Genomic DNA, 19,629 nt, shown 5'->3' with positions numbered 1-19,629 from the left:
TTTTAACTTTGAAATTGACTTATTGACCATTTATACAACGGTTGCGTCTTATTCTGAATGCTGATTGGTTAAAACCGCATTCCAGCCAGTGTCTATTCCACAAGTTACCACAGGCTAAATCTATGACCTTAAAATGTCTATTTACTCTGTTCCATCTGACTGCGCAATCCACTGTCTCATCAGCCCAGCCAGGCAATTTCTAAACTTTTTTTTATTTTATTTTATTTTTTATTTCACCTTTATTTAACCAGGTAGGCTAGTTGAGAACAAGTTCTCATTTGCAACTGCGACCTGGCCAAGATAAAGCATAGCAGTGTGAACAGACAACAACACAGAGTTACACATGGAGTAAACAATAAACAAGTCAATAACATGGTAGAAAAAAAGAGAATCTATATACAATGTGTGCAAAAGGCATGAGGAGGTAGGCAATAAATCGAATAATTACAATTTAGCAGATTAACACTGGACTGATAAATCATCAGATGATCATGTGCAAGTAGAGATACTGGTGTGCAAAAGAGCAGAAAAGTAAATAAATAAAAGCAGTATGGGGGTGAGGTAGGTAAATTGGGTGGGCTATATACCGATGGACTATGTACAGCTGCAGCGATCGGTTAGATGCTCAGATAGCAGATGTTTAAAGTTGTTGAGGGAGATAAAAGTCTCCAACTTCAGAGATTTTTGCAATTCGTTCCAGTCGCAGGCAGCAGAGAACTGGAAGGAAAGGCGGCCAAATGAGGTTTTGGCTTTAGGGATGATCAGTGAGATACACCTCTGGAGCGCGTGCTACGGGTGGGTGTAGCCATCGTGACCAGTGAACTGAGATAAGGCGGCACTTTACCTAGCATAGCCTTGTAGATGACCTGGAGCCAGTGGGTCTGACGACGAACATGTAGCGAGGGCCAGCCGACTAGGGCATACAGGTCGCAGTGGTGGGTAGTATATGGGGCTTTGGTGACAAAACGGATGGCACTGTGATAAACTGCATCCAGTTTGCTGAGTAGAGTATTGGAAGCTATTTTGTAGATGACATCGCCGAAGTCGAGGATCGGTAGGATAGTCAGTTTTACTAGGGTAAGTTTCGCGGCGTGAGTGAAGGAGGCTTTGTTGCGAAATAGAAAACCGACTCTAGATTTGATTTTGGATTGGAGATGTTTGATATGAGTCTGGAAGGAGAGTTTGCAGTCTAGCCAGACACCTAGGTACTTATAGATGTCCACATATTCTAGGTCGGAACCGTCCAGGGTGGTGATGCTAGTCGGGCGTGCGGGTGCAGGCAGCGAACGGTTGAAAAGCATGCATTTGGTTTTACTAGCGTTTAAGAGCAGTTGGAGGCCACGGAAGGAGTGTTGTATGGCATTGAAGCTCGTTTGGAGGTTAGATAGCACAGTGTCCAAGGAAGGGCCAGAAGTATACAGAATGGTGTCGTCTGCGTAGAGGTGGATCAGGGAATCGCCCGCAGCAAGAGCAACATCATTGATATATACAGAGAAAAGAGTCGGCCCGAGAATTGAACCCTGTGGTACCCCCATAGAGACTGCCAGAGGACCGGACAACATGCCCTCTGATTTGACACACTGAACTCTGTCTGCAAAGTAGTTGGTGAACCAGGCAAGGCAGTCATTAGAAAAACCGAGGCTACTGAGTCTGCCGATAAGAATATGGTGATTGACAGAGTCGAAAGCCTTGGCCAGGTCGATGAAGACGGCTGCACAGTACTGTCTTTTATCGATGGCGGTTATGATATCGTTTAGTACCTTGAGCGTGGCTGAGGTGCACCCGTGACCGGCTCGGAAACCGGATTGCACAGCGGAGAAGGTACGGTGGGATTCGAGATGGTCAGTGATCTGTTTGTTGACTTGGCTTTCGAAGACCTTAGATAGGCAGGGCAGGATGGATATAGGTCTGTAACAGTTTGGGTCCAGGGTGTCTCCCCCTTTGAAGAGGGGGATGACCGCGGCAGCTTTCCAATCCTTGGGGATCTCAGATGATACGAAGGAGAGGTTGAACAGGCTGGTAATAGGGGGTGCGACAATGGCGGCGGACAGTTTCAGAAATAGGGGGTCCAGATTGTCAAGCCCTTGATCTCCAGAGGTTGATCTCCACTATAAAAAGCATCTAGACATTACCTCACATTTCTTTTAAACTAAGATTTTGTTTTAAACAGCGGATATTTGTATAATCTTTGCTGTCTGTCTCTCTGACTTTTGCAATATTGTTTCAGTATTCAAATTCGATCTCGAGCTGTCCCCTAGTAATGAATGTGTGTCTTGCATTTACCATTGTAGATAAATCTAACTTTTATAACTCCCGCACACGCGATACCTCCTTAAGTTGTATTTACCAACCACCACAAATGACGTTCCATCACAGGAGACATTAAGGTACATTGAATTGAATGTTGTGTTCCTGTAGCGGGCGGCGAGGACTCCACCTTCCTCAGTTTTTCCAAGGGCGACCTGATCCTATTGGACGAGCACTGTGGCGAGCAGGTCATGACCTCAGGGTGGGCCCACGGGGTCAATGACAGGACCAAGCAACAGGGGGACTTCCCGGCCGACTGCGTCTACGTCCTGCCCACCGTAACCCGGCCGCAGTATGACATCGTGGTGAGTGACCTCATAGGGTTACAAAATTCTCTGTACATTTCCAAAGTTCCAGGATCTTTTAGAAACAAATTATCATTAATGGATCATGTTGGAAATCTATGGAATCTTGAAGAATTTATACCACAGTATGACAATATGGTGGTGGTGTTGATGATGTCCTCAGGCATTCATGCTTCATACTGTCTTTACAGCTCTCATTCTGTAGTTTACTGAAGCTCTTTTTTGTGACTGTATGTCTTTCTTTCTCTCTCCACTCTCCCAACTTGTCTCTTTCATCCTCTCTACTCCCTTCCCTCTCCATTTCCCCTCCCTTTTCTCTCCATCTCACTCTCTCCCTCTCGTTTTCTTCCTTTGCTCTCTCTCCTTCTCCTACTTCCTTCCCTCTACATCTCTCTTCCCCCGCTCTCTCGCTCCCTCCCTCCCTCCCTCCATCTCCAACCCCCTCTCTCTCTCTGCTAGGCTCTGGTGACTATGACTCCAGACCAGAGAAGAGAGTCCATAAACCTGTCCCAGCTGGGCCTTGCTGAGAGTGAGGACAAGGTCAAGCCCTACACCCTAGAGGAGTTCTCCTACGATTACTTCAGGTAGCCACTCACTCACTCACTCACTCAATCAACGCACACACACACACACACACACACACACACACACACACACACACACACACACACACACACACACACACACACACACATTCTGTTCCACTCATCCCTCTCTGTTCCCTTCATCCATATTTCCCCCTCCCTTCTTCCTATCCACCCCTACTCCACCCCTCCAGATCCCCTCCCAAGAGCACTCTGAGCAGGGTGATGATCACTAAGGGCCGCGGGAAGGAGCGTCTGTGGTGCTGCGCCAGGGAGCCCCTCAAACAGCCCCTACTGAAGAAGGTGCTGGCCCACGAGGAGCTCTCCCAGGAGGCTCAACTGGCCTTCATCGATATCTTTACTGCCTTGCAGCCATTGTGTATCAATTACTTTTTCACGCTTCATGTCCAAATAATCTTAAAGTAACTTTATTTTGAACACTGTAGGATGATTTAAACATGAAATGTGAAATATGCTAATATCAGGGATATGAACTTGCATAGATCTTTTGACAAAAATGCTAAATAGTTAGCATTTGGAGACAGTGGCCAGGTAAACTAAAACAAAGCATGGATTGCTGTCTTACTTTGGCCATAGATTGCTTATGGGTAAGGAAACTATTGTGTAATTTGGGTAAACAATCCCTTTAAATCTGATGCAAACTTCAACATGTTATATTTAGCATTATGTATATTATGTTGTACTGCATCATAGTATTATGTCTGTGTTTAACGTGCCTAGTCTTGAGGTCAATGTCTGGTCATGGTCCTTGACCTCTCCCCTGCACCCTTGTTGAAGTATATGGGTGACTACCCGTCCAAGCGAGCGCGTTCGGTCAACGAGCTGACCGACCAGATCTTTGAGGGAGCGCTGAAGGCGGAGCCACTCAAAGATGAGATCTACTGTCAGATCCTCAAACAGCTCACTGAGAATCACATCAAGTATGTCTGAGACTACAGTCGACATACACATCTACTCTCCCAGGGAAGTTATGGTCATATGGGGATTGACCATGTTGTGTTGTGTTGTGTTGTGTTGTGTTGTGTTGTGTGTGTGTGTGTGTGTGTGTGTGTGTGTGTGTGTGTGTGTGTGTGTGCAGGTACAGCGAGGAGAAGGGCTGGGAGCTGCTGTGGCTGTGTGCAGGTCTGTTCCCCCCCAGTAACATTCTGCTACCCCACGTTCAGAAGTTCCTCCAGGCTAAGAAGCATCACCCCCTCGCCCCTGACTGCATGCAGAGACTCCAGAAGGCATTACGGTAGGGATAACCCACTTGTACAGTGTATTTACTTTAAGTGTTCCGACATTACACACATTACGTGTTTAACCATTTGGTTATAAGTATTTTTGCCATTTATAAAAGTTTCTCAGCCATGTAAACAGAGAAAAAAAATTATGACATATTTAGGCAATAGGGCTGAATCGTAATTTGAAATCCATGCCAGATTTAGGCAAAAGTTTGAGTTACTTGTGTGGATTCAGCTCCTAACTAGAGATCGACTCAAGATCCATGCCTCCTTACTCATATTCCTTCCTTTGTCTATCTCTTGTCTTCCCCTGGGTGAACTAACAGTCCAACAGTAATTGTAGCATGATGTACTACAGTACCTATAATGTTCTGTACCCATAGTGCTCTCTCCTTACCAATACAGTAACGGATCCAGGAAGTACCCACCTCACCTGGTGGAGGTGGAGGCCATCCAGCACAAGACCACACAAATCTTTCACAAAGTGTACTTCCCCGATGACACAGACGAGGTGAGAGGTCATTACAAAGTAGCAATGGCTCGTTGAGGCCCAAAACGTTGAGTCACAGGGACAAAAACAGCACACACGCTGACTTATTAATATCTGGAACATTTTGTGTGGTCACTTTATAAAAAATTGTGTAAATATGACAGTTTTTCCCCCACAGGCTTTCGAAGTGGAGTCAAGTACCAAGGCCAAAGATTTCTGTCTGAACATCTCAGGCAGACTACTCCTCAAGTCCTCCGAGGGCTTCAGCCTGTTTGTCAAGATCACTGACAAGGTACAGTACACTACTAGGATATGGTTGCAATGAGGTCATTAGGACATGCTTTGTGACGTCATGGTCAGGTTGTATACAGGTTGTTAAAGGATGTCTTTTAAACATGACATATTCAACTGGTTGTAATCTGCTTATATGACCAGATAACAACCAAAATATGACATATTTCCCTGAATTCTTTATGACTTCATGAAAAAAGACTTCACCTGGTTGTATGATGTCTCTGAGAAAAGTAATATTTTACACACAAATAGTGGTACCCATAAGTACTAATTTCTGATGAAAAAACACAAATGTTAAAAATTGGTGGATATACAGATGTAGGATGTTAATTTCAGCCAATTTGCTACAGCAGGAAAATAATCCTGCAGCAACAAGAAATGTAAATTATTAGGTGGATTAAAATTAATGGACATTTTTGTAGGGGTTGATACATTTTTCGTAAGGGAAAATCAAATCTGAAATTTCAAAGTGGAAATTACAAATCAAATCAAATGTATTTATAATGCCCTTCTTACATCAGCTGATATCTCAAAGTGCTGTACAGAAACCCAGCCTAAAACCCCAAACAGCAAGCAATGCAGGTGTAGAAGCACGGTGGTAGGAAAAACTCCCTAGAAAGGCCAGAACCTAGGAAGAAACCTAGAGAGGAACCAGGCTATGAGGGGTAGCCAGTCCTCTTCTGGCTGTGCCGGGTGGAGATTATAACAGAACATGGTCAAGATGTTCAAATGTTCATAGATGACCAGCATGGTCAAATAATAATAATCACAGTGGTTGTAGAGGGTGCAACAGGTCAGCACCTCAGGAGTAAATGTCAGTTGGCTTTTCATAGCCGATCATTCAGAGTATCTCTACCGCTCCTGCTGTCTATAGAGAGTTGAAAACAGCAGGTCTGGGACAGGTAGCACGTCTGGTGAACAGGTCAGGGTTCCTTAGCCGCAGGCAGACCAGTTGAAACTGGAGCAGCAGCACGGCCAGGTGGACTGGGGACAGCAAGGAGTCATCAGGCCAGGTAGTCCTGACGCATGGTCATAGGGCTCAGGTCCTCCGAGAGAGAGAGATAAAGAATTAGAGAGAGCATACTTAAATTCACACAGGACACCGGATAAGACAGGAGAAATACTCCAGACATAACACTGACCCTAGCCCCCCGACACATACACTACTGCAGCATAAATACTGGAGGCTGAGACAGGAGGGGTCGGGAGACACTGTGGCCCCGTCCTAAGATACCCCCGGACAGGGCCAAACAGGCAGGATATAACCCCTCCCACTTTGCCAAAGCACAGCCCCCACACCATTAGAGGGATATCTTCAACCACCAACTTACCATCCTGAGACAAGGCCGAGTATAGCTCACAAAGATCTCCGCCACGGCACAACCCAAGGGGGGGTGCCAACCCAGACAGGAAGATCACGTCAGTGACTCAACCCACTCAAGTGACGCACCCCTCCTAGGAACGGCATGGAAGAGCACCAGTAAGCCAGTGACTCAGCCCCTGTAACAGGGTTAGAGGCAGAGAATCCCAGTGGAGAGAGGGGAACCGGCCAGGCAGAGACAACAAGGGCGGTTTGTTGCTCCAGCGCCTTTCCGTTCACCTTCACACTCCTGGGCCAGACTACACTCAATCATAGGACCTACTGAAGAGATGAGTCTTCAATAAAGACTTAAAGGTTGAGACCGAGTCTGCGTCTCTCACATGGATAGGCAGACCATTCCATAAAAATGGAGCTCTATAGGAAAAAGCCCTGCCTCCAGCTGTTTGATTAGAAATTCTAGGGACAGTTAGGAGGCCTGCGTCTTGTGACCGTAACGTACGTGTAGGTATGGACGGCAGGACCAAATCGAAAAGATAGGTAGGAGCAAGCCCATGTAATGCTTTGTAGGTTAGCAGTAAAACCTTGAAATCAGCCCTTGCCTTAACAGGAAGCCAGTGTAGAGAGGCTAGCACTGGAGTAATAGGATCACATTTTTTGGTTCTAGTCAAGATTCTAGCAGCCGTGTTTAGCACTAGCTGAAGTTTATTTAGTGTTTTATCCGGGTACCCGGAAAGTAGAGCATTGCAGTAGTCTAACCTAGAAGTGACAAAAGCATGGATACATTTTTCTGCATCATTTTTGGACAGAAAGTTTCTGGTTTTTGCAATGTTACGTAGATGTAAAAAAGCTGTCCTTGAAACAGTCTTGATATGTTCGTCAAAAGAGAGATCAGGGTCCAACAACAACCTCTCCCTCAATGTGAGAAAGACAAAGGAGCTGATCGTGGTCTACAAGAAAGGCGGGCTGAACAGGCCCCCATTAACATCGACGAGGCTGTAGTGGTGCGGGTCGAGAGATTCAAGTTTCTTGGTGTCCACATCACCAATGACCTATCATGGTCCAAACATACCAAGACAGTCGTGAAGAGGGCACGACAAAACCTTTTCCCCCTCAGGAGACTGAAAATATTTGGCATGGGTCCCCAGATCCACAAAAGGTTCTACAGCTGCACCATTGAGAGCTTCCTGACCGGTTGCATCACTGTCTGGTATGGCAACTGCTCAGCATCTGACCGTAAGGCGCTACAGAGGGTAGTGCGATCGGCCCAGTACATCACTGGGGCCAAGCTTCCTGCTATCCAGGACCTATATAATAGGCGGTGTCAGAGGAAAGCCCATAAAATTGTCAGAGACTCCAGTCACCCAAGTTATAGACTGTTTTCTCTGCTACCACACGGCAAGCAGTACCGGAGCGCCAAGTCTAGGACCAAAAGGCTCCTCAACAGCTTCTACCCCCAAGCCATAAGACTGCTGAACAATTCATAAAATCGCCACCGGACAATTTACCTTGACCCCCCCTTCCTTTTGTACACTGCTGCTACTCGCTGTTTGTTTGTTACCTATGCATAGTTACTTCGCCCCCACCTACATGTACAGATTACCTCAACTAGCCTGTATCCCTGCACACTGACTCGATACCGGTGCCCCTGTATATAACCTTGTTATGTTATTCTTATTGTGCTACTTTTTATTTTAGTCTACTTGGTAAATATGTTCTTCTTCTTGAACTGCACTGTTGGTTAAGGGCTTGTAAGTAAGCATTTCACGGTAAAGTCAACACTTGTTGTATTCGGCGCATGTGACAAATAAAGTTTGATTTGATTAGGGTTTCTAGTTTGAGAAACAGACGCCTCACAAGTCCTCAACTGGCAACTTCATTAAATAGGACCGGCAAAAAAACACAGTCTCAACGTCAACAGTGAAGAGGTGACTCCAGGACACTGGCCTTCTAGGCAGAGTTGCAAAGAAAAAGCCATATCTCAGACTGGCCAATGAAAATAAAATATTAAGATGGGCAAAAGAATACAGGCACTGGACAGAGGAATTCTGCCAAGAAGGCCAGCATCCCAGGGGTCGCCTCTTCACTGTTAACGTTGAGACTCGTGTTTTGCGGGTACTATTTAATGAAGCTGCCTGTACTTGTGAGGCGTCTGTTTCTCAAAATAGATACTCTAATGTACATGGGGCCTCCCACTCCTCTTTCTATTCTGGTTAGTGCCAGTTTGCGCTGTTCTGTGAAGGGAGTAGTACACAGCGTTGTACGAGAACCTCTCAGAACAAGAATAGACTGACGAGTTTCAGAATAAAGGTATTTGTTTCTGGCCATTTTTTAAGCCTGTAATCAAACACACAAATGCTGATGCTCCAGATACTCAACTAGTCTAAAGAAGGCCAGTTTTATTGCTTCTTTAATCAGGACAACAGTTTTCAGCTGTGCTAACATAATTGCAAAAGGGTTTTCTAATGATCAATAAGCCTTTTAAAATGATAAACTTGGATTAGCTAACACAACGTGCCATTGGAACACAGGAGTGATGGTTGCTGATAATGGGCCTCTGTACGTCTATGTAGATATATATTTTTTAATCTGCCGTTTCCAGCTACAATAGTCAATTACAACATCAACTATGTCTACACTGTATTTCTGATCAATTTTAACAGACAAAAAATTTGCTTTTCTTTCAAAAACAAGGACATTTCTAAGTGACCCCAAACTTTTGAACAGTACTGCATATATAAAATGTTACAATTTAATAATATTCATCCAAATAATATATTACAGTGTGAGATGCAGATCTTAATAGTTTAAAGATACCTCTCTACTCTATCCATCCTCCTCTATAACTCCTACACACCAATTTGTTATTTTAGTAAGATTTCGCTACTGTCACAGAATATAATCTGAATGTGAGGATGATTCAACTGATTCTAGATTACAGTGCATTCGGAAAGTATTCAGACCCCTTGACTTTTTCCACATTTTCTACATTACAGCCTTTTTCTAAAATTGATTAAATTGTTATTTTCCCTCACCAATCTACACACAATACCCCATAATGACAAAGCAAAAACAGCTTTTAAGACATAACATTTTTGCAAACTGAAATATCACATTTACATAAAAATATTCAGACTTTGCTATGAGACTCGAAATTGAGCTCAGGTCCATCCTGTTTCCATTGATCATCCTTGAGATGTTTCTACAACTTGATTGGAGTCCACCTGTGGTAAATTCAATTGATTGGACATGATTTGAAAAGGCACACCTGTCTACATTAGGTCCCACAGTTGACAGTGCATGTCAGAGCAAGCCATGAGTTCGAAGGAATTATCCGTAGAGCTCCTTGACAGGATTGTGTCGAGGCACAGATCTGGGTAACAAGCTGACCAGACCGGACACGTCGCATGCGCGAAAATACATTTTAGAAATTATTGCACCCACACTGCTCGCGCGCGCCAACGAGCGTCTGCGACGCCAAGGGCTAAAATGGAAGTTGTTCCTATTTCTGACGCAGATCGCGCTGAAAGTCATCTCCTCATTGGTTTATAGAAGCAGGTACCCACGTGCCATCTCCTCATTGGTTATACCCACGTGGGTGATTGAAATACGAACTGTGTTGCCGGAAGTCATGATAATACAATGAAAGTTTAGATGCGATCACCATATAAGTTCAAAGATGAAAAAGCCTGGAAGGAGGAGAGATGACTAGAAATGATTTGGTTGGTTGTTTTATGTGTGGATTAATTGTCAGAGTAGAGGTCCTTGTGCATTTCAGGTAAAATAACAACTCAATGTTTATATCCCAGGACAAATTAGCTAGCAACAGCAAGCTAGCTAAATAGGACAAATGAACATTAGCTAGCAAGTGCAAGCTAGCTAGCTAAATTGCCATACGTGTTTAATGCTTTTCGACCTGTCCCCAAATTAATGTCATTGGTTCAGAGTTTGTTTTGATATTTTAACCTGCGTGTCGTGATTGCATTTGGTGTGGGGTGGCAAAATACATTTATGCACGATAGCGCACGATGGCGCACGCGCGCAGCCGGTTTGGATTCCGTGTAAGGGTCCAAAATAATTGCTGCAGCATTGAAGATCCCCAAGAACACAGTGGCCTCCATCATTCTTAAATGGAAGAAGTTTAGAACCACCAAGACTCTTCCTAGAGCTGGCTGCCCGGCCAAACTGAGCAATCGGGGGAGAAGGGCCTCAGGGTGACCAAAAACCCGATGGTCACTAACAGAGCTCCAGAGTTCCTCTGTGGAGATGGAAGAACCTTCCAGAAGGACAATCATCTCTGCAGCACTCCACCAATCGGGCCTTTATGGTAGAGTGGCCAGACAAAAGCCACTCCTCAGTAAAAGGCGACTGACCACTTGGAGTTTGCCAAAAGGCACCTAAAGGATTCTCAGACCATGAGAAACAATATTCTCTGGTCTGATGAAAACAAGATTGAACTCTTTGGCCTGAATGCCAAACGTCATTTCTGGAGGAAACCTGGCACCATCCCTACGGTGAAGCATGGTGGTGGCAGCAGGATCATGCGGTGGGATCAAGAGAAACTAGTCAGGATCAAGAGAAAGATGAACAGAACAAAGTACAGAGAGATCCCCTGTTGAAAACCTGCCCCAGAGCGCTCAGGACCTCAGACTGGGGCAAAGGTTCACCTTCCAACAGGACAACGACACAAAGCACACAACCAAGACAATGCAGGAGTGGCTTCGGGACAAGTCTCTGAATGTCCTTGAGTGGCCCAGCCATAGCCCGGTCTTGAACTCTCATCTCTGGAGAGACCTGAAAATAGCTGTGCAGTGACGCTCCCCATCCAACCTGAGAGAACTTGAGAGGATCTGCAGTGAAGAATGGGAGAAACTCCCCAAATACAGGTGTACCAAGCTTATAGCATCATACCCAAGAAGACTTGAGGCTGTAATCGCTGCCAAAGGTGCGTCAACAAAGTACTGAGTAAAGGGTCTGAATACTTATATAAATGTGTTATTTCAGTTTTTAATTTGCAAACATTTCTAAAAACCTGTTTTTGCTTTGTCATTATGGGGTATTGTGTGTAGATTGCTGAGAACATTAAAAAAATGAATTTCATTTTACCTTTATTTAACTAGGCAAGTCAGTTAAGAACAAATTCTTATTTTCAATGATGGCCTAGGAACCGTGTTGGGTTAACTACCTTGTTCAGGGGCAGAACGACAGATTTTTACCTTGACAGCTCGGGGATTCGATCTTGCAACCTTTCGGTTACTAGTCCAACGCTCTAACCACCTGTCGCCCCCTTATAGAACAAGGCTATAATGTAACAAAATGTGGGAAAAGTCAAGGGGTCTGAAAACTTTCCGAGTGCACTGTAACTCTATTGATATTTGTGTTTGACCTTTGCTGGTTGTTTCCAGGTCATCAGTGTGCCTGAGGGGGATTTCTTCTTTGACTTTGTGAGACATCTGACCGACTGGATCAAAAAAGCCAGACCTGCAAAGGACGGTAAAGACATTTGTTGACTGTAGAGGGCCCTATATTCAGTAGAAAGGTTACCCGCAGGAACGGAAAATCCAAGATGAGATCTCTTCTTTATCACCTTTAATTCTCCAAGACAAAACTTAGCTTTATTCAACACTGAAAAAGGATTGCTTATTTTCTCATACTTCTCTTCTCAAATTTTGCTCCAGAGAAACAACCATATATCATCTCAGATCTGTTTCACTCTGATCAAAATATGATTTTTATAAAGTCTCTCAAATTGAAAGAATTGAATAAACCAACTTTGGGCTGTGACACAAAATGACCCAAGTTGGTAGTTTGAGGGTTAAATAAGTCTATTTTCAACTTTCCTGTAGGCATCCAACATTATTGGGGTCAGAAAAAAATAAATAAAGAATGACACACCATATTAATCCTAAGGATTTATTGATGACCCAAATTTCAGCACCTTCAGGAGTGGGCCACATACATATTTTATCAAACATGGTGTTTCATGTTATAGGTTTGTCAACATGTTGTGGTTAAAGCTAGAGGAAGGTTAAGCTTGGGTTGGGGAACTTGCCATCTATGTTGATGTATTAATATGAGAAGTATGTCCTGAATCTCTCGGTATCGTCCATCTGCAGGTGTAGTGCCTTCACTGACCTATCAGGTTTTCTTCATGAAGAAATTGTGGACCAATACCACGCCAGGGAAAGACTCCATGGCTGACTACATCTTTCACTACTACCAGGTGTGTGTGTGCGTGTGGGTGTGCGCGTGCGTGTGCGTATTTGTCTAAGTGTATTGACCCTCCTCACTGCTCTTTCTTCAGGAGCTTCCCAAGTATCTCCGTGGTTACCACCAGTGTTCCCGGGAAGAGGTTTTCCAGCTGGGAGCGCTGATCTACAGGGTGAAGTTTGAGGAGGACAAATCCCAGTTTCCAAACATTCCCAAGATGTTGAAGGAGCTGATCCCTCAGGACCAGATCAGATACCTCTCGCCTGATGACTGGAAACGGGTGAGTCGGGAAATTTGAATTTCTGTTGGCATAAATAGTGTTTAACATGATTTTTGAATGACTACCTCGTCACTGTACCCCACACATACAATTATATGTAACATCCCTCAGTCGAGCAGTGAATTTCAAACAGATTCAACCACAAAGACCAGGTAGGTTTTCCAATGCCTCGCAAAGAAGGGCACCTATTGGTAGATGGGTAAAAAAAAACTGACATTGAAAATCCCTATGAGCATGGTAAAGTTAATAATTACACTTTGGATGGTGTATCAATACACCCAGTCACTATAAAGATACAGGCATTCTTCCTAACTTAATTGCTGGAGGGGAATGAACCTGCTTAGTGATTTCACCATGAGGCCAATGGTGATTTTAAAACAGTTACAGAGTTTAATGGCTGTGATAGGAGAAAACTGAGGATGAATCAACAACATTGTAGTTACATTGTAGTCCACAGTACTAAACTAAATGACAGAGTGAAAAGAAGGAAGCCTGTTATGGGTATGCTTGTCATCGGTAAGGACTAGGGAGTTTTTTAGGATGAAAAGAAACAGAGTACAGCTAAGCACAGGCAAAATCCTAGAGGAAAACCTGGTTCAGTTTGCTTTCCAACAGACACTGAGAGACAAATTCACCTTTCAGCAGGAAAAAAAACTAAAACGCAAAGCCAAATATACACTGACGACAACATTGAATGTTCCTGAGTTTTGACTTAAATCAGCTTGAAAATCTATGGAAAGACTTGAAAATGGCTGTCTAGCAATGATCAACAAACAACTTGACAGAGCCTGAAGAATTTTAAAAAGCATAATGTGCAAATATTGTCGAATCCAGGTGTGCAAAGCTCTTAGAGACTTACCCAGAAAGACTCACAGCTGTAATCGCTGCAAAAGGTTATTCTAAAATGTATTGACTCATTCTTCAATAAATTAGCAAAAAAGTCATAAAGCATTGTTTTCACATTGTCATTGTGTTTAGATGGGTGAGACATTTAATCAATTTTGAATTCAAGTTGTAACACAACAAAATGTGAAATAAGTCATGAGGTATGAATACTTTCTGAATGCACTGTAGTTCAGGGAACCACGCTTGGGTGATGAGTAACCTTGCCTTAGGCCTGAGGACTAGTGTTAGCTCCCAGAGCGAATGCCTAGGCTTTAGCTCAATGGGCTAACACAGTTTTGTAGCGTATAGGAATCCGGGGGGTTAAATCATATTTGGTCACACTCTCTGCTGCTTGTTTTTCTGTCTTACAGTCTATAGTGGCGTTTTTCAACAAGCAGTCGGGGAAGACTCGAGAGGAGGCCAAGCTCTCATTCCTCAAAGTCATCTTCAAGTGGCCTACGTTTGGTTCGGCCTTCTTTGAAGTCAAAGTAAAGATTTCTATATGAATTCTTGTTCTTGTGCAAATGGTATAGAATGATCATTGTTTGTGATTTTTCTTTTTTTACATTTGAGTCACCGTGTATATTTGAGTGCTGATTAGTACTTTGGGAGGTTTTTGTTCAAATGAATTTTCTTGATCAATGGGGTTAATTTCAGAATAGTTAATTCAATCTCAGTCGTGGACTATTATTATTGACCTGGTCAAAGAGTTGTTGTGCATTCCTTGCTACTTTTATTTTTTCAACTTGTTTTATAAATGTATTATCTCTGTCAGTTTATCTGTATAAGGGCCTATTGTCTGCCTCAATTCCAGTATCTATTTATTTATTTAATGAATTTTTAAAACATCACAAACTCAAGTTGTTTGTTATAGGTTTGTAAGATACCAATTGTGACTAAACTGATGTTTTCCTATTCAACAGCAAACCAGTGATCCAAACTTCCCAGAGATCCTCTTGATAGCAATCAACAAACATGGTGTCAGCCTGATCGACCCCAAGTCAAAGGTAAGTGTGTGCCTACATGCATGAGTGTGTGTGCACATGTGTGTTATGGAAGTTGTGTATGTGTGTGTTTACCGTGTAATTCTCCAATTCCCACCTCAACAGGACATCTTGACCACACACCCATTCACGAAGATCTCCAACTGGAGCAGTGGCAACACCTACTTCCACATCACCATCGGAAACCTGGTCAGGGGCACCAAGCTGCTGTGTGAGACCTCACTGGTGAGCTACTGGACGTTTCAACACCCACAACATGACATGACATAACATATGTAATAAAATTACATTATACATACTGTATCAACTAAAGTATTCTAAAGATGCGTACCAAAACAAGCACATGTCTTTTCCTACAAGCATTGACTTTGCTGATAATGACTTAATTGAGGAAATATTGACTTACTATAACCACGTTCCCATCCACAGTTTTTATGCAAGTAATGTCATACCGTATTTAAAAAAAATCACAACAGCTGTGATGGGAACAGGAAGTTTTGGTACAATATTATAAATGCCAACAGATAATTATTTTGTTTGTAATTTGTTTGTTTGACATGGTGGGATCTTTTTGTGTCTGTAAAATGAATTATGCAAGAAATGGCGGTGGAAATGCCTTTATGCGTAAATATTGATATAATAACCATCATATTGAAGTAAACTTGGAGTCACACAATGATATGGTGTGTGGTCCTCCTACTACGACTTGGGAAAACATGCAGTTTATTAGGCTACAGATTAAATAAGTTATGATGAACTTCACAGGGTGGTGAAAGTGCACGGTGATCTTGATGCTCCTTTCCAATAAATATTGAGGGTCTAAAATGTAATGTAAATGTAGGCGAAATATCAGCTTTTATATATGAAGGGTTTATTGAATAATTTGTTCATTTCATCTTGTAGGCTAGATTCCCTTTCAACAGAGTGTGTCTGCTCATGGAGGAGACTGGTGCTTCTGGCAACCCACTGCAGTTAGACTAGATGATTTGATGATGGTAATGCCAGACTTGATAAGAGTGCAAGTGTCCTATGGTCAAAAGTCACAGTCATGGTCTTAGCCTGAAATTAGCCTGTATGCAGATAGAAAAGCCTTTTCAATGGTATACGTGTGGTTCTGTAGCTTTGTTGAACTTTTAAATAGTAAATGCAGGCAGACCTGGGTTCAAATGCTGAGTGTTTGATAGGGCCTGTTTGGAGTGACAGTTGGGCAGATTAACTTTTGGGTATACTCCGTTGGCTCCATTGCACCAGGCAAGCTCAATCAAGCGCACTCTGAAGTATTTGAACACGTCTGATTCATATTCTGCAATTAAATATTGCAAGGCATTAATGTACCTTTGAACTGGTTTGTTTGTCTGTGTGACCACAGGGCTACAAGATGGACGACCTCCTGACCTCTTACATCAGCCAGATGCTGACCACCATGACCAAACAGCGCGGTTCCCGTGGCAACATCAAGTGATGTGGAAAGTCATGGATCCCGCTGTTGAGTGTATTAGTGTAGGCCTCGAGGGCTTTGTGATCTATCACACGGTTTCATCAAAACATAGAGGGATAAATACAACCCTTCCTCCATAACATGCTAAATCAATTACATGCATACATACACACACTCGCACACATACATGTGCACGTACCCATGCACACACACACAATCAATGACATACACACACGCATACACGCACTTGACAGATTCTCCCTAAGATGTAGATGGAAGAGAGTGGGAAGGACAGGAGCTTGAGAACCTCTGGTCTAATAGTCTATTGTACAGATACTGTTAATCTCAGCACTACAGACACAACGTTGATGCAACATCTCACAGCAAAGTCTGAGAGACATTGGAAATCATGCATCTCCACACACTATTGCGTTACAGAAATGTACATAGATCGTTGGTTATAGGGATGGAGGCATGATAGCAGTATTACGACAAGAATACTCTTTTTGCATTGTCGATAGATATGGTGACGATTTAAATGTTTGATTTATGTTTTGGCCATGACAATGTTTTGACTTATCGTCAGATGTTGGTTTATATCTTGGGTCCTGTCTTAACAATCACCAATTGCCTTTACTTGACCCAAATGCACAACCAACGATTGCAACTTTTTACATGGCAACTAATCAAGAGCTTTATTTAGAAAATGTTTTTATGCAAAGCATTTGATTGTAAAATGTCCAATAATGTGATTTATAAATGTTGGGCCTAACCCTATACAACTATGGCTTGTCCATACTATAGATGTCATGTGTAATCATTGCATTATATTGTTTTAGAGTTTAATTCAAAATTGGCCCTCGTCGCAGGCGGGCTAAATACTTTTTTTGAATACCCGATCAGTGTTATTAGTACATTTGATTTATTAATGAAGTATATTTGAAGTACATTTGATGAGAACAGTCAGATTGATCTCTGGACATTAGCTGGCTCTAGGACCTTGCATACAGTGTGTGTACCACATCACTGTAAAAACATTTAGTGGAAAGTTGACAATATTTAATAATGTGATATTTCTAACAAGCACATATTTAGCTGTTTGCCTAATGAATTAATCATTGAAGAAAATCTATTCTGTAAATAAAGACTCCCGGTCCATATGACTTGTCTTTAAAAAAGAAATGGTGGATCAAATCAAGGATTTTTAAGTATTAAAGGTCAACTCTGTTATGACATCATCATAGACAAAATATAATCTACATACAGAAATTAACAACAAAAATGTCAGGACTGCCATTATTGGCTCTTAATGATGGCAGTTTTGGCATATTAAAGTTATGTTATTGTTGATGTCTGTAAACAGGAAGTCACCCCACTGTGAATGGTGATGTCAAATTGCTTAGTCTACCTTAAAAAGTAATCTCAGTGACATTATTGTTGTGCACCGCTCTGTATAGTGGATATTCATTTAGGTCAAATTGTTCCTGTTTTTTAAATGTTGGTCCATGACACCAAATATTTTGGTATCAATAAAGAAATTACAAATATTTCCTTTCATGCCTAATGTTCATCACCCCAAAAGATGAATGAGCCTATTTCACTATCACATAAAGAGAAAACATGTGTGCATTTTACGCTCAAAGCAACAAAAATGTCACAAAACAGTTCAGTTAACTTCTGATGTTTATGCAAAAGTAATCCCATAGTTTACAATGTCATAGCGAAATGGGCTCATACAAAATACAATGGCTATCACCACCAACTGAGCTCTACTTTTAGACTATCATTTTAATATAATACTCTTCTGATTGTAACAGAATGACATAACTGTAAACAACAGATAATTATTTCTATAACGATCTTACAACCAAGATAATACTACAGGTGTCGTACGCCGATCACAAATCAGACTGGTATCTTATACTGTGATTCTTTGGCTAAACATACTTTTTTCCTAGGTATTCCTACAGCTTTGTATAGTGATTTAAAGGCTGCCGTGGCGCTGAGTTACTCATCAATATGTTGTCAGTCATAAAGAAATCTAACAGGTTTCATAATCATTACTAGAAAAAGTGTCTTTCAGCTACCAGAGCTGAAGTTGGTATTCTTCACATTGATTTGACAACACTGCACAGTAAAGCTGAGGCACAGTCAACTGGAGCGATGTAAGAGTTCTGCTATAATTTGGCTAAAAGGACAAAATATTGTACAACATTAGCTTCTTTTTCTTATCCTTGCCAGAAGGATTTTCATTTGTGTTGAAAAGCCTAAACAAATTTGTTAAAAACAATGACCTCAATATGAACCATATAAAATATAGATATATGGACCATGGAAATACAGTGTAATTGTTCTCTGTAGGTCACTTATGTCGTTGCAGTGATTATATGTTGCAAAGTTCTATGGACTTCACCTCGTTACAATGCCTTATGCTCAATAAAGTGATAAGTACTTATAAACATTGACCAGAACCAATCAAACACATTAATATATCTCCAGACATAAACAGAGGATTATCATATCCAAACCGGAGTTCTAATAGTACTAATTTTTCTTTGTGATACTTCAGCGCTGTTTCCAACATGCGTCCTTTGTTCTGATCTTCTCCATATTATGATTGTGTCCACATTTTTAAACAGGTGTAGACAATCAAAATACATTGTGATCAGATGTTCCTGCCGACCTCCGGAGGTAGTTAGGTCGTGTCTACACTTGACACTTACATGACTTCTGCTATCAGAATAGGAAGATCGCATTGAAAAGATGGGTCTCTAGACGCACAAATGTCGCTTTGTGGTCTGATTGTGTTCAGATCTGGCTGACCACTTCAGGAGGCGGATTTCTCCTCAGTCTGGACGCATCAGGCTGCTGAAAGTGCATACAATGGGTAACGTCATCAGCACTCCTCCCACAAGTCTCCAGAAAACGTATTTTGGGACCGAGAGGAACCTTTTCATTATAACGTTTTGTTTTTTTGGCTAGAGTTATGCTAATCCGTTTGCAATTCATTTTGCGTTGCTTGCTGGCTAGCTAGCTACAGTAGTTAACACAACGACTGATGGCACTAGCTATCATATTATCCCTATTCCACCGTTTGTAGAATGCATACTGGCATTTGAATATAGCGCGGGAAAAGGGAATGCGGACACGGTAGACGCATTTCAATGTAGGTGTAGACACATGACGCGTTTGGAATTCCATGATCAGAACTCTATGATCAGAATACTAAACCTGCATGAACTGTCAAGCCTAGACACGGCCTCAGGCACG

General features: G+C 42.3%; 1 protein-coding gene across 2 annotated transcripts in view; it reads left to right on the top strand.

The window, feature by feature from the left end:
• Positions 1-17,888, top strand: part of LOC120056455 (unconventional myosin-VIIa-like) — a 66,284-nt gene extending 48,396 nt beyond the window's left edge. The window contains exons 36-49 of one of the 2 annotated variants that reach the window (XM_039004624.1): positions 2,419-2,612; positions 3,072-3,196; positions 3,391-3,548; positions 3,984-4,137; positions 4,296-4,451; positions 4,846-4,951; positions 5,109-5,222; positions 11,948-12,035; positions 12,659-12,765; positions 12,847-13,032; positions 14,289-14,399; positions 14,841-14,924; positions 15,027-15,146; positions 16,291-17,888. In XM_039004624.1, coding sequence (XP_038860552.1) covers positions 2,419-2,612; positions 3,072-3,196; positions 3,391-3,548; positions 3,984-4,137; positions 4,296-4,451; positions 4,846-4,951; positions 5,109-5,222; positions 11,948-12,035; positions 12,659-12,765; positions 12,847-13,032; positions 14,289-14,399; positions 14,841-14,924; positions 15,027-15,146; positions 16,291-16,383 — 1,796 coding nt within the window. In that variant the 3' untranslated portion in view covers positions 16,384-17,888. Of the gene's footprint in view, positions 1-2,418; positions 2,613-3,071; positions 3,197-3,390; positions 3,549-3,983; positions 4,138-4,295; positions 4,452-4,845; positions 4,952-5,108; positions 5,223-11,947; positions 12,036-12,658; positions 12,766-12,846; positions 13,033-14,288; positions 14,406-14,840; positions 14,925-15,026; positions 15,147-16,290 lie in introns of both variants that reach the window. The other variant, XM_039004623.1, reaches the window with a different exon arrangement.
• Positions 17,889-19,629: the final 1,741 nt, after the last annotated feature.

This window comes from Salvelinus namaycush, chromosome 12 (genome assembly GCF_016432855.1).
Source record: "Salvelinus namaycush isolate Seneca chromosome 12, SaNama_1.0, whole genome shotgun sequence".
Lineage (NCBI taxonomy): Eukaryota > Metazoa > Chordata > Actinopteri > Salmoniformes > Salmonidae > Salvelinus > Salvelinus namaycush.
This window is presented reverse-complemented; position numbering and strand designations above follow the sequence as displayed.